The sequence below is a fragment of the Hippocampus comes genome, unplaced genomic scaffold (genome assembly GCF_001891065.2).
Source record: "Hippocampus comes isolate QL1 unplaced genomic scaffold, H_comes_QL1_v1.1 scaffold26, whole genome shotgun sequence".
Classification (NCBI taxonomy): Eukaryota; Metazoa; Chordata; class Actinopteri; order Syngnathiformes; family Syngnathidae; genus Hippocampus; species Hippocampus comes.
The window spans coordinates 444,384-457,743 of NW_017805004.1; the positions used below are offsets into that span (position 1 = coordinate 444,384).

The following is a 13,360-nucleotide window of genomic DNA, read 5'->3' on the forward strand; positions in this document are numbered from 1 at the left end:
CTTCGCTCACTCAGCATGAAACAAACGTGTACATATATATACACGAGTCAGTCAGACTCAGCACTAGACTGGACAATTCTGTCAAATTGCACAGATCTATAATTACGCATGGTATAGCCTTAATTTAGAAATACTCAGACATTATGTGTTTTACGTACTGTTTAAGAAGCAATCCTGGATTCTCTCAGGTGACCTCAGGATAGGGAGCGGAGCAACTGCTGATGACTCCGTGCAATCAAACTCCTGTTGCTCTTCATGAAGTGGAGGTGAAGGGTTCTAAAGGGAGTAAAAATACAGGCTAAAATAATTACGGTTACCTTAGGTCGAAAAACGTTTGCAGCAGATTGAGTTCGACATGCCTACTGATGAAAATGAAGCAGTTACGTCGTACCTGAATGTGGGTGCTGATCTCACTGTCCCCAATAAATTCCAAGGCGGGCATCTCCTCACATTCAAACTGCAACAAAAATAATATTGAGGAAAGTGAGCGTCATTAATGTAATTCACCAAACTCGAATCAAGCAAAACCAGAGTAGAGATACAATGATGATCAACAACTCATCGATTAGCAATGAAATCAACATCGTGAAGAAGATCTTGTTTAAAAGTGTCCAAGTCCTCAGAATTTCAGGTACTCAATAGTAAATATTCTGATATGTTTGCAGTTCTCCAGGATAGCAGACTGATTGTTTTTTTGGGGGTTTGTTTGTTTGTTTGTTTTTGCCAAAATAAGACGTTTGCAAATGTATGACAAAAGAAATCTTTGGTTTAATATAAATAAACAGTCAAACTGAGATTATTGTGAATGTAAGTTACTAACATTACATTTTAGAAGGTGAGGTTTTCTGTTAATTATGACTCCTGGCACCATTGAATTTGTTGCGACAAGTGTAGTACTGTATATGCCGATGACCCGAAATACATCATGCATATTATGTACGTATGTATATTTCTCGTGGTGGCCCGGTGGTCCAGTGATTAGCGCGCCGACCTCACAGTGCAGAGGTGCAGGGTTTGATTCCAGCTCAGGCCTCCCTGTGTGGAGTTTGCATGTCCTCCCCGTGCCTGCGTGGGTTTTCTCCGGGTATTCCGGTTTCCTCCCAAATTCCAAAAACATGCATGGTAGGCTGATTGAACACTAAAAAATTGTCCCTTGGTGTGAGTGTGAGCGCGGATAGTTGTCCGTCTCTGTGTGCTCTGCGATTGGCTGGCAACCGGTTCAGGGTGTCCCCCGCCTACTGCCACAACTGAGATAGGCTCCGGCATGCCCGCGACCCTCGTGAGGATAAGCCGATTTGAAACTGGATGGATGGATAACTCAGAGGGAACATTGTGACAGAGCACTTGCATATTACACAATAGTCCGATGGGCTCCATAATTCCACATACACCAATGATGATGATGATGATACAATTAATTTGCTGTACATCAATAGATTGTGAACTAATGATGATGATACAATGCACGTTTCATAATGTCCACATTATACAGTTTTTTAGTCGTTTAAATTATCTTAGTGAAACATATCTATATGGTGTATGCAACCGCCACTGAACGTGACAACCGCATTTCATAAATGCTCTCACTGCTTTCAAAGAGATATATGCCAAAGCGGCATGTCCATCGCTACAGATTGCTGTACAATGTCAGCGTCCCGCTTCACTTCATTCTGCCACGTAAGAGGTACGAATCATAAATTCACAATTTAATCATTCAAATAATTTGGAAAAGATTCCGACTAAAGGAATTGGTTGTATTTTTTTTTCTCGATTGAATGTTTTGAAAGCAGCTGTATTGTTCCGAAAGAACAAGTTCTGCTCATTTGTTAGTGCATAAATGTTGTACAATGATACAAGTCTTAATTTTCCCCCATAATTTTCCCCCCTGTACTTTCCTTTCTTGGTCCTGGCATTACTTAACATTAGCAAAAAAAAAATGCTTCTGTTGATGCTCAGAAAACTGTGCACAAGTATGTTTGAAATGTGGGGGGACTACAGACGGAAACTATAATCTGGCAATGTAAATGTAAATCTGCATTTTTTTTTGGCAACCGGTTCAGGGTGTCCCCCGCCTACTGCCACAACTGAGATAGGCTCCGGCATGCCCGCGACCCTCGTGAGGATAAGCCGATTTGAAACTGGATGGATGGATAACTCAGAGGGAACATTGTGACAGAGCACTTGCATATTACACAATAGTCCGATGGGCTCCATAATTCCACATACACCAATGATGATGATGATGATACAATTAATTTGCTGTACATCAATAGATTGTGAACTAATGATGATGATACAATGCACGTTTCATAATGTCCACATTATACAGTTTTTTAGTCGTTTAAATTATCTTAGTGAAACATATCTATATGGTGTATGCAACTGCCACTGAACGTGACAACCGCATTTCATAAATGCTCTCACTGCTTTCAAAGAGATATATGCCAAAGCGGCATGTCCATCGCTACAGATTGCTGTACAATGTCAGCGTCCCGCTTCACTTCATTCTGCCACGTAAGAGGTACGAATCATAAATTCACAATTTAATCATTCAAATAATTTGGAAAAGATTCCGACTAAAGGAATTGGTTGTATTTTTTTTTCTCGATTGAATGTTTTGAAAGCAGCTGTATTGTTCCGAAAGAACAAGTTCTGCTCATTTGTTAGTGCATAAATGTTGTACAATGATACAAGTCTTAATTTTCCCCCATAATTTTCCCCCCTGTACTTTCCTTTCTTGGTCCTGGCATTACTTAACATTAGCAAAAAAAAAATGCTTCTGTTGATGCTCAGAAAACTGTGCACAAGTATGTTTGAAATGTGGGGGGACTACAGACGGAAACTATAATCTGGCAATGTAAATGTAAATCTGCATTTTTTTTTTTTAAACAGCACCAGATATCCTGCCTATTTTGACTTCCACAAGTTCACTTTAACTCCTGTGAAGGGTAAAAAGGGCAACTGTAAGAAAAGAGTTACTTTCACTAAAACGTTATTTTGACAGGGGTCTGACATGCAAACTTGAATTGAGTTGGTTTTCGTTGCAGTGTGTGTAAGGCTTACCCTCAGTGCGAGTCGCACTGGTTGCTTAAATGTGTCTGCTGACTCAGTGGTCTCCCCTTCAACATCTGGCAGGTGGAACGTGCCCTCCCCCAGGTAAAGGCTTACAGGGCTGACCTGGACACACATCTGAGCAAGACCGAAAATCTGAGTGTATGAGCAGGAATATTATTAACGCATTGCATTTAATGTACTGTATTTGATTTATTAGGATCTCCATCACTGTTTTCAAAGAGCTATATGCCAAAGCGGCATGTCCATCGCTACAGACTGCTGTACAATGTCAGCGTCCCGCTTCACTTCATTCTGCCACGTAAGAGGTACGAATCATAAATTCACAATTTAATCATTCAAATAATTTGGAAAAGATTCCAACTAAAGTAATTGGTTGTATTTTTTTTTCCATTGAATGTTTTGAAAGCAGCTGTATTGTTACTAAAGAACAAGTTCTGCTCATTTGTTAGTGCATGTTGGACAATTATGCAAATCTTAATTTTCCCCCTATAATTTTCCCCCCTGTACTTTCCTTTCTTGGACCTGGCATTACTTAACATTAGCAAAAAAAAAAATGCTTCTGTTGATGCTCAGAAAACTGTGCACAAGTATGTTTTGAAATGTGGGGGACTACAGACGGAAACTATAATATGGCAATGTAAATGTAAATCTGCAATTTTTTTTTTTAAACAGCACCAGATATCCTGCCTATTTTGACTTCCACAAGTTCACTTTAACTCCTGTGAAGAGTAAAAAGGGCAACTGTAAGAAAAGAGTTACTTTCACTAAAACGTTATTTTGACAGGGGTCTGACATGCAAACTTGAATTGAGTTGGTTTTCGTTGCAGTGTGTGTAAGGCTTACCCTCAGTGCGAGTCGCACTGGTTGCTTAAATGTGTCTGCTGACTCAGTGGTCTCCCCTTCAACATCTGGCAGGTGGAACGTGCCCTCCCCCAGGTAAAGGCTTACAGGGCTGACCTGGACACACATCTGAGCAAGACCCAAGATCTGAGTGTATGAGCAGGAATATTATTAACACATTGTATTTAATGTACTGTATTTGACTTATTAGGATCTCCAACAGCTTTGGCCGACGCCTCCGCCGTTTTTCCTGGACTCCTGTTCAACCGTAATCTTCACCATGCACTACACAATTACAAAAACACAAAAACAAAAAAAAAAAAAAACCCAACAAAAATCACAATCGCAACACTTGCATACAGTAAAGGGTCTAGTTGTCATCGACAGTATTTCCCAAGTGAAGATGAAAGCGCAGTTCGTAAAATCTTTCAGTTATGTCTTAAATCAATGTTATTTTCTTGAATTTCGCGTACCGACAGAGAATTACAGAATTCCACTGCTCTACACGTTATAGTACTTTGAAGCCAAATTTGTTTTCACCTGAAGTAAGTCTGTGTTCTGTTGCTTATATACTGCAGTACCCCGACTGAGCAATTTAGTCATTGATATTTTCCATTTGTAATTAAGCAAATGAGGCAAAAAAAAAAAAAAAGTTTGCTACCTTCTGCCTACATTCGATTTGATCTCCTGATGAAGTTTGAGCTGATAAATTCTTGTCATTCCATAAAATTCACTTGCCACACATCTGCCACTAAAACGAATTACCGTAATTTCTGGACTATAGACCGCACCTGATTATAAGCCGCACCACTACATTTTTAAAGGAAAAAAAATATTTTGTACACACATAAGCCGCACCCGTGTATAAGCCGCAGGTGCCCATATTGTAACATGAGATATTTACAAAGAAAGACGGTACACAGGCGGCCGTTAGAAAAGTCTTTATATAAGCCGCTTCATGAAATAAGCTGCAGAGTTGAAAGCGTGTGACAAAAGTCGCGGCTTATAGTCCGGAAATTACGGTAAATAAATACACACACATACACAACTACACACTATTTATAAAGGCCATGGTCCATCTGCATATAATTCAGCAATTGGTTAATGGACTCACTGGTGTAGTGGCTGAAGGGCTGCAGCTCTCCCCATGGCCCTGGCTGAGGAGGACAGAGTGGATGTAGATATCTTCATCGGTGTTCGTATCACAAAGGTAGAGCTGGAGCACATCTCCATCGTAGCAAACCAGAGCAGCCACTAGGAGACGATTACGGCAAAGACTGACAAATGAAGCAATGGCCTCGGAGGTCCAGGCACCCTGGCAATGAACAAATCCAAGTGGAAGTGAGCCAACTTGCACCGTGACAGCTCCTATTAATTCTCTTAATTTTTCATTTATCTTGCAACAAAATAACACCAAACACTTTTTAGATGACCTGAATAGTCAATGCCTTTAAAAAAAAAGTGAAATGTGTATCATAGTTTTAATGGAAGGTTTGACATAAAATGTTTGCCTGAGAAATCATACCAGAAAAAATGCATGAGGAAACAATGTTGACAATCTAATCTAGCAATATGATGTAAAGCCCGATAGGATAAATGTAATCGCTAAGGGCTGGTTCATATGGACAAAATTTCATATCTTGATATTCATGCCCGATATCTCAACAGTAATACGGTGCGACGACTGCTTCATTGAAAACTAAGCATTTGTTTTGGAGAAAAATCGAAATACCGGTAATCCAAAAGGATGTGAAAAGTGCAGTTATTTAATTCGAACTCAGCGACACTCAACATTGACCAAAGACAGCAATAAATCATTCAATTCACACTGTACTGGAACTATGCTTTAATGATATAATACAAGAGAAGCTGTTGTTCTGTTTGTGTGTGTGCATGTGTGTAACTACATTAATATGTGTGTTGTTTTGTACCAACTTGCCCTGTGTGCATGTGTGTAACTACATTAATGTGTGTGTTGTTTTGTACCAACTTGCCCATGCATGTGTGGCTTGACGCATGACAATGCTTCCAAACCTGATGTGAACCGAATTGGCGCAAATAAATATGATTCCCTGTGATGTTAACTGTACCAGCCGGGATCACATTTTGATGCTCCTCAGACAATACGTCGCATGACATCATTTTTTTTCTTCATTCGCATAAAGATTGTGTCAGCCGAGGAACACACGGGTTGCTACAGAAATACAACACGGGCAATAAACATGAGGAAAATGACATTTCCAAAGGCAAGGTTCATCCCCATTCAGTGAATGGGGTGGCGAGGGGCGCACCGCTCGTACATTCTTACGACAAGCGTGGTTATTTTATGCACTGGTACATATGAATTAGGAATATGGTTAAGCATTGTGGTAAAACAATGCACATTATGTACGCGCTATACTTATATTTCTATGGCTTGATGGCGCACGGCTGTCTTATGAGCTTATTAGAGAAACTGATTTATCAGGAGATTAGTGTGCTGTGCATCTGCTTGTGTGTGTTTAAGTGTGTAAGTGAGGGTGTGTGTGTGTCTCACTATCATATTCAGATGACTGTCATTGGGTGGCTTGCCCTGTCGAGCAAAGCAAAACTTGAAACAAGGTATGTAGTCGGTTGGCCTGTGCTTTAGCTGAAGCGCAATCATGGAAAAACCACATGACTGATGTCATTAAAAAAATAATAATCATAATATCTTGAATGTTTATATTTAGATATCTAGACAATAAGGATATTGCCAAGCCCTAATAAGGCGTAGAAAAAAAAGTAGTGCGTTTCCGGTAACCCGACCGACGGAGAATTTCTACGTCGAAAAAAAACTTTACGGTCGGCATTTTTTTCAAAACAACCCTCTACATTTTTGTTTAGAGGGTTTATATCGGCGCAAACTCTCGCGAGATTCACGTTGAGCGTGTGCTTCATTTGCCCTGTCGTCTGTCAACAACATTGAAACATAAAAAAAAATAAAATAAAAAAAAACATTGAAACATGGCGGCGGCCGCGATCTCCAACGACAGTTTAAACCGCGTTTTTCTGTGTTACAGTCGCGTGCTCGCACCGTAATGTTAAGAAAATAGCATCCATTGATTTATCGAAAAAAATTCAGCGAACTATTTGATGAACACCACGGGCCGAGTAAAAAGGGAAAAAAAAAAGATAAAAAAAAACAAAAAAAAAACATTGTCTGACCTACCGGCCCTATGCTGAAATTTCATGTTCCCGGAAACACACTATCTTTTTTATTTGGCCTAATCACAATGTAGAACTTTACTTCAAGGTCGACCTTAACAGACAAAAGGCTTACAGTGATTGGTTTAATTCCAGCAAGTGAAGATGGGACAGCTTGTGCTGGAAGAATGGAGAAGCATGACCTGGGGACAGTAAGGGAAAAACATTCAGCTCAGAAAAAAAAACATTTGGTGTTGGTGGTGTCAGTCGTAGTGGTTGGGAGTAGAAGTAATATTGCCTACTTGAGGAACATCAGGTCATCGGTGTGCACAGTGGTCACCGTGCCGAAGTCGACATGGTACACCTCAACACCGGCGGGCCCGATGACCTTGTGAATCACCCCCCGGGTGAACTGCATGTCCTTGGATGACGCACAGCAGACTTGCCCTCGTCGTACAAATCCCTTGGGGAGGCGGTAGCGCTCCGATACATCAGGGGAAGAGTAACATTGACTGGGAAGTAGACAAACAAAACTGTGGGACGCGTCTCGAATGACGTTGACTGGACCGTCTTGATTTGTTCCTAATATGTCCTCACATCATCTCTGCTTTCATGTATTCAAAAGTTCGGGCCTCTTCATTACCGGTGAAGCGGCTATAGAAGAGTCTTGGAGACTCCACTTGTTCCACCTTAACTTGAACCAATTCAAAAGCAGAACGTGGCGTCGGCCGTTTAAGATGTTGACGCTGCAAGGCATCAAGGGGCACAACGGTGCTGCAATACACCTTGATGGCAGGATACAGCTCTGACATCTGAAGCTGAAAGACACGAATTTGGAGCAAATTTGAGAATGTAGATTCGTGTTATTTTCTCTGTATTACTTGATTTTCTCCAATTTTCTCTATTTCAACGAACTTCTATTGCAGTCAACGGTTTAACGTTATCTTTGGTTGCCATTTCATGATATGGAGAAACTCAACTCAACTATATAAAAGACCTGAAAATGGGAACCGTTACCGTTTCTTGCTTCACACAACGGTCCCTCTACTGATTTTCTCCAATTTTCTCGATTTCAACGAACTTCTATTGCAGTCAACGGTTTAACTTTATCTTTGGTTGCCATTTCGTGATATGGAGAAACTCAACTCAACTATATAAAGACCCGAAAATGGGAACCGTCACCGTTTCTTGCTTCACACAACGGTCCCTCGTCACTCGTTCTTCAACCGCGTCTGATGCTCCCACTTCGCAGTCCCAAAGAGACTCTTGGAAGTGGCAGCTTGTCTGTGGTTGCTTTACACCAGGATCATCGTCTAAAAAAAAAAAAATGTCAATGTGTTTTCTTCTTCCGGTACGCGACACGTGAAATATTTCAGAACAGGGGCCGCCGGCACCACGTAGCCCCCCAAGGACCACGAGTGGTCCTGCAGGACTCTTTGAAAAAAAATACGTCACTCGTGATGGGACATTGTAGATTTCTAGGAATGCTGTCGGAATGACCGTTCAAAAATGTCAACATTGGTGAAGATTTATTGGAATAAGGGTTGACCTAATTTCCCGGTTGTTGTGTGAAATCCTGAACGATCATCTTTCCATACATATCATTTTTAAGAATAACATTTTATTTTATTCTTATTCCGGAAGTGCGTATTAGACAGGCAGCCCTTGACATTCATCAGTGCCCAAGAAGCAGCTCAGCATTTCAAAACGATTGGTGACCCCCTGCTTTAGAATAATCGACAAGACAGAGTAAGTGAACCAGTGATGGTCCGCTAATGATAAATGTACCTACCGGAGTGTATGTTCTTAATGATCCAGTCGTGTTTCCCATCCTCATCAACATCTACATGCTCCAGGCTGAAGATGTCGCCCATGGCATCAACCAGCTCAGTGACACTGACAAAGCCGTTCTCTTTCAGTGGCAAGTCCTCACCGAAAAGCCTCTGTAAATATATTTGAGTCACATTCCCAAACAGGATAATTAAGCAGAAGGTGTCTCCTTGACCATGTTCTACACCAGGGGTCCCCAACCTTTTTTGCCCCACGGACCGGTTTATGTCAGACAATATTTTCAGGGACCGGCATTTAAGGTGTGGCGGAAATAATACAACAAAATAATATGGTATGAGCTGCATGAAAACTGTGGTGTTTTCGAAATATAATAATAAACACAAGGAGCAGTCTACTTCGTAATTTTGTTTTAGTCGCCGTTGCTGCAGAAAACCCCCGTCTCACACAGCTAGCATGTCGGAAATAGCAACAGCGCTCCTGTGGCAATCTCAGAATATTCAGCCATAACTTTCATCCAGTTGTCTCGAACGTACTTTTAAGGCCGCCGTCATTTGCGATCTCCGGCAGTTTTTTTTTTACTCATTTTGCGAGCTCAGGCGTTTTGTTTTTAGCGTAATCGGTCACGTGACGGAGAAGTGTGGCTTGACGTGAGTCAAGCGGGACACAGACGGATGGAAAAGAGATGCAACGGAGAATCCGGTAATTTTTCAAAATAAAACATCTTTCGTCTTCCGAAATAAATAAAACGGAATTAAGGCAAGTTCTTTCTGTGCGGCCTGGCACCAAATGCCCTGCGGACCGGTACCGGTCCGCGGACCGGCGGTTGGGGACCCCTGTTCTACACCACAGAAAACGTGCGAGTGTGTGGCTACTGGCTTCATTTCAGTGATTCATGCCCAAATACTTGAGCGCTCAAACAACTTGAGTTTTGTGCCAAGGTCTAAACCATTCTTACCTTGTATTCCACAGGGAGATGGTGGACTGATATTCCACAGCTACTTTGACTAACAACCTGAAAACATGAAAAGTTTTCATAAAATTCATACTTTTTACAGATTTAAAAGCAAAGAAATAAAAACTCAAATGATCTAAAGTGCATACAGTGCAAGAACAAGATTTTCAAAAACATAATTTGAAAAGGACCGTCATCATTTAGATAGCCGACTGAAAATTCTATCGAATAATCTGGTATTTGGATAATTTCTCTCTCTCTCTCTCTCTCTCTCTCTCTCTCTCTCTCTCTCTCTCTCTCTCTCTCTCTCTTCGACATATTTGGATAATTTCTCTCTCTCTGACATACATTTTTCTGCATATACACATAATATATACAGAGAGACACAGACCAGAAGGAGAGAGAGATAGAGAGAACAGTTTCAGACCCTATTATTTGGATAAATCCACTATTAACACACCTTATAGAAAAGGACAATCATATGTAAGTGTTAGAATTGACCTCGAAGTGCTTGTGTTCGGAACATTTTGCACACATTAGAAGCACAGAGAATCAGGGGTCAATTTGAGGTCAAGGGACCCCGAGCATGGTGCCTGACCATGCGCTCCTCATCTCAGAGAGAAAGATTTAACCCTCACGAGGAGACACACTGGCGCCTGTTATCTGACAACTTGGAAAGGAAGATTTAACCTTGGACGGAAGGGAGTGCTAGAACGCTCCATCGTACGAAAGGGTCACGAGCCAGGTCACAGACGTGTCAGTTCATGGAAATACCACTTGTTAAAATGTCTACGTTTCTGTTGTGGTTGTTGGTGCTGGTACCAAGAGAATGCTTTGTCTGAGTGGCGACCCGCGGGGCCGTCCAGGGGGTGCGGCATGTTAATGAAGATGGGAGTGTTTTTCTGATATTATTCCTTGTAATTTGCATATACAGTCAATAAAAAGGCCGGCAGAGGTTTCAGAGGTCGGGTGTCAGTTGGGAAGCTCACACTGAGTGGCTTCATTGAAACCGCACCTCCTGCCGGCAGAGGATGACAATCTGTTCCTGCGTTCGAGAACTTTATCGACCGTCCGAGCGAACATCTCTGACAGTAAGACGTAAAGTAGTGAAGTGTTTGACATCCTTGGTAAGGTAAGGACAAAATCAGGACAAAAACAGTCCGATTGACTTTTTGTGTCCTTGCATTACGTTCACGGTCTGACGTGGAATTTCTCTTCCCATTCTTTGTGGGCCAGATAATTTCGTGTTTCCCTTATTTCAGCGTTAACTCTGGGGGGAAAAAAAACCCAGTGTTTTAAATGGTTGTTTATATGCGTATGGGACACAGCTTAACGATGCTTTATACACAGACTGGTGAAAAATGAATGGATTTGGAAATTCAGCAGAATGGAGAAGTGATAGCAGCTAAAATTGTTTGCAGATCAACAACTTTAGATCTTTTACCTAAGTGTAGCTATTTGTTAACACTCTGGGCATTGGTTACCATCAAGAATGTTATCTAACCTTTTGCAGTTTGTCTTTCAACATGTGACTAATGGTGCCAGCCACTCCATTTTCAGCAATGCGCCGGCAAAACTCGTCTTGCAGCTAAAATTAGATAGCACAAGAAATATGATATAAAAAATAAAATAAATAAATAGTATCAATCACAATCTAACTCCAGATTAAAACAGCAACAGACCTTTAAGAAATGCTGTTCCTGGCTGAGCCGAGGTTCTGGTTCCTGGTTCTTCTCAATCATTTGCAGATTACAACTGGCATTTGTGGGCCCCTCGTGGACTGAACACACAGTAGTGTCTGACGAGACATCCATAAGGGTTTTTTTTTTTTTTCCCTGAGGCTAACAGATCTTTGTATAATAAGCATGTAAACTATTTTTACACAAAACATTTTTCGAATCATTTGAAAACAGTTTCTGATGACAACGTAAACAATTGCCAAAGCACATGCGAATTTAAGTCTTTTTAAAGCCATCTCTCCAAGGATGCACTTTTGTACCTTGGGATTTCGCTTTGGTTGTGGTCTTCAGTGCTCGAAGGTTCTGTTGAGTGTCAAATGTCTTGGGTAGCATTTGCTCTCTCAGAGTCAACATGGAGCCAAACCTGCACTGCTGGATCAAAACAAGGTCTTTGGCAGCTTCCAGCATCTCTCCAAGAGAGTAAAATCCCAAATCATGAACATGAAGAGCATGTCCAAAGCATCGCAGAAAGCTGGTCTCTAGTTCTGACAACTTAAGAGGACCCTAGAAGATCAGCATTTAAAAATACAGTAAATGTCTGGATATATTTGTGGCATGATACCAAGTTCAAAAACTACATGTCCGTTTTAGTGTGTTGTGGTTTTACCTGTGAGAGGAGGCGGCGCAGCTGTGCCCTCAGCTGGGGAGGAAGGGCCAGTGGAGCGCCACCTCGTTTGGGAAGAATCCTGGGGATTGACTGCCGACAGTTACGATAGGAAGAGAACTGCCGATCTTTTCGTTTGATGTCTGAAGTGGATGTACGCTGTTTAGCGACCAGCTCCTCCATGTGCCGCGTGGACTCGTGGCTAACAGCTGTGAAGACAGAGAGGAAACTTGCAGACTCAGATGTATTAAGTATGGAATTGAAAGTAAATGCTCTTATTTACCCTTCATTAATGTTTTCCCATCTTCTCTGACATAAAGTGACACCACATCCGGTATCTCGTTTAACATATCTATGACATTTCGAAAGCCCAGGAGTTTCAGAGGCAGAGGATGGCCCACCATTGCTTTGTAGTCTCGTCTAAGTAGCTCGGGGTCCAAATCCACTTTAGAGGAAATGAGTAAAGAGCGGAGATCCTTCTTCAGCTTTGCTAAAATGGCGTCCGGGTTCATCTTGTCTGGAAATATTTAAAGCAGAACAAAAAAAAATATGAAAAGTGTTCCTTCTAGATGGCGGAAATCACTCACGTAGCCAACTACTACGTAGCTGTGTGGACTGGACTTTTTTTTAGTGACGTGCCCGACTGTGCCGAAGCTCAGATGCGTGTGCCAAGTAAACCGGAAGAAAATGTGCGAAGCGCGCATCTAGGCGTTTGTTGATTAAGCGCCCGATGCCTCGGAACTCGCGTTGCTCCGCCCGAAGCCTCGCGGGACTGGATTCCTACGTCACCGCCAACAAATAAGTTTCGCGGGTGAATCGCAATAAATTCGGCGCACCTGGACGACAATGAGCTGACAGGTGACACTGCTGGTAAGATCGGACCGCCCGAGCCCGCGGGTCGGGTCGGGTAGGGTCGGGTCGGGCTTCTCTCGACTTATCCGACTTTTTTGTTTGTTTGTTACGAGGCCGTGAATAGTTTTGGCCACGAGAGACCGTGGTTGGCCAAAAAACCGAAGTGGTCTCATCACAACACGTACTGTACTAAAGTCTCGCAATGACAATTCAAAGAACTCCTTCTTGTCTCTATGATCCAGCCGTCATTGTTGTTCTTTGTCTCGCTGCTTCTCTCTCATCGAGTGCCACCGCGCACGATTCTTCAGGATGTACTGCTGCTGTGGTGAATGGCCCAATTTT

The 13,360-nt window shown here is 41.9% G+C and overlaps 1 protein-coding gene across 2 annotated transcripts in view; it reads right to left on the minus strand.

Annotated features, from left to right (window-relative positions):
• The window catches only part of tdrd5 (tudor domain containing 5), a 13,499-nt gene extending 701 nt beyond the window's left edge, over positions 1-12,798 (minus strand). The window contains exons 1-15 of one of the 2 annotated variants that reach the window (XM_019859043.1): positions 12,450-12,798; positions 12,170-12,375; positions 11,823-12,066; positions 11,506-11,603; positions 11,328-11,411; positions 9,827-9,883; positions 8,873-9,023; positions 8,263-8,393; positions 7,678-7,892; positions 7,383-7,592; positions 7,217-7,283; positions 5,030-5,230; positions 3,919-4,044; positions 392-457; positions 159-276 (exon numbers count right to left, since the gene is read on the minus strand). In XM_019859043.1, the coding sequence (XP_019714602.1) occupies positions 159-276; positions 392-457; positions 3,919-4,044; positions 5,030-5,230; positions 7,217-7,283; positions 7,383-7,592; positions 7,678-7,892; positions 8,263-8,393; positions 8,873-9,023; positions 9,827-9,883; positions 11,328-11,411; positions 11,506-11,603; positions 11,823-12,066; positions 12,170-12,375; positions 12,450-12,678 (2,203 nt within the window). In that variant the 5' untranslated portion in view covers positions 12,679-12,798. Of the gene's footprint in view, positions 1-158; positions 277-391; positions 458-3,918; positions 4,045-5,029; positions 5,231-7,216; positions 7,284-7,382; positions 7,593-7,677; positions 7,893-8,262; positions 8,394-8,872; positions 9,024-9,826; positions 9,884-11,327; positions 11,412-11,505; positions 11,622-11,822; positions 12,067-12,169; positions 12,376-12,449 lie in introns of both variants that reach the window. The other variant, XM_019859048.1, reaches the window with a different exon arrangement.
• Positions 12,799-13,360: the final 562 nt, after the last annotated feature.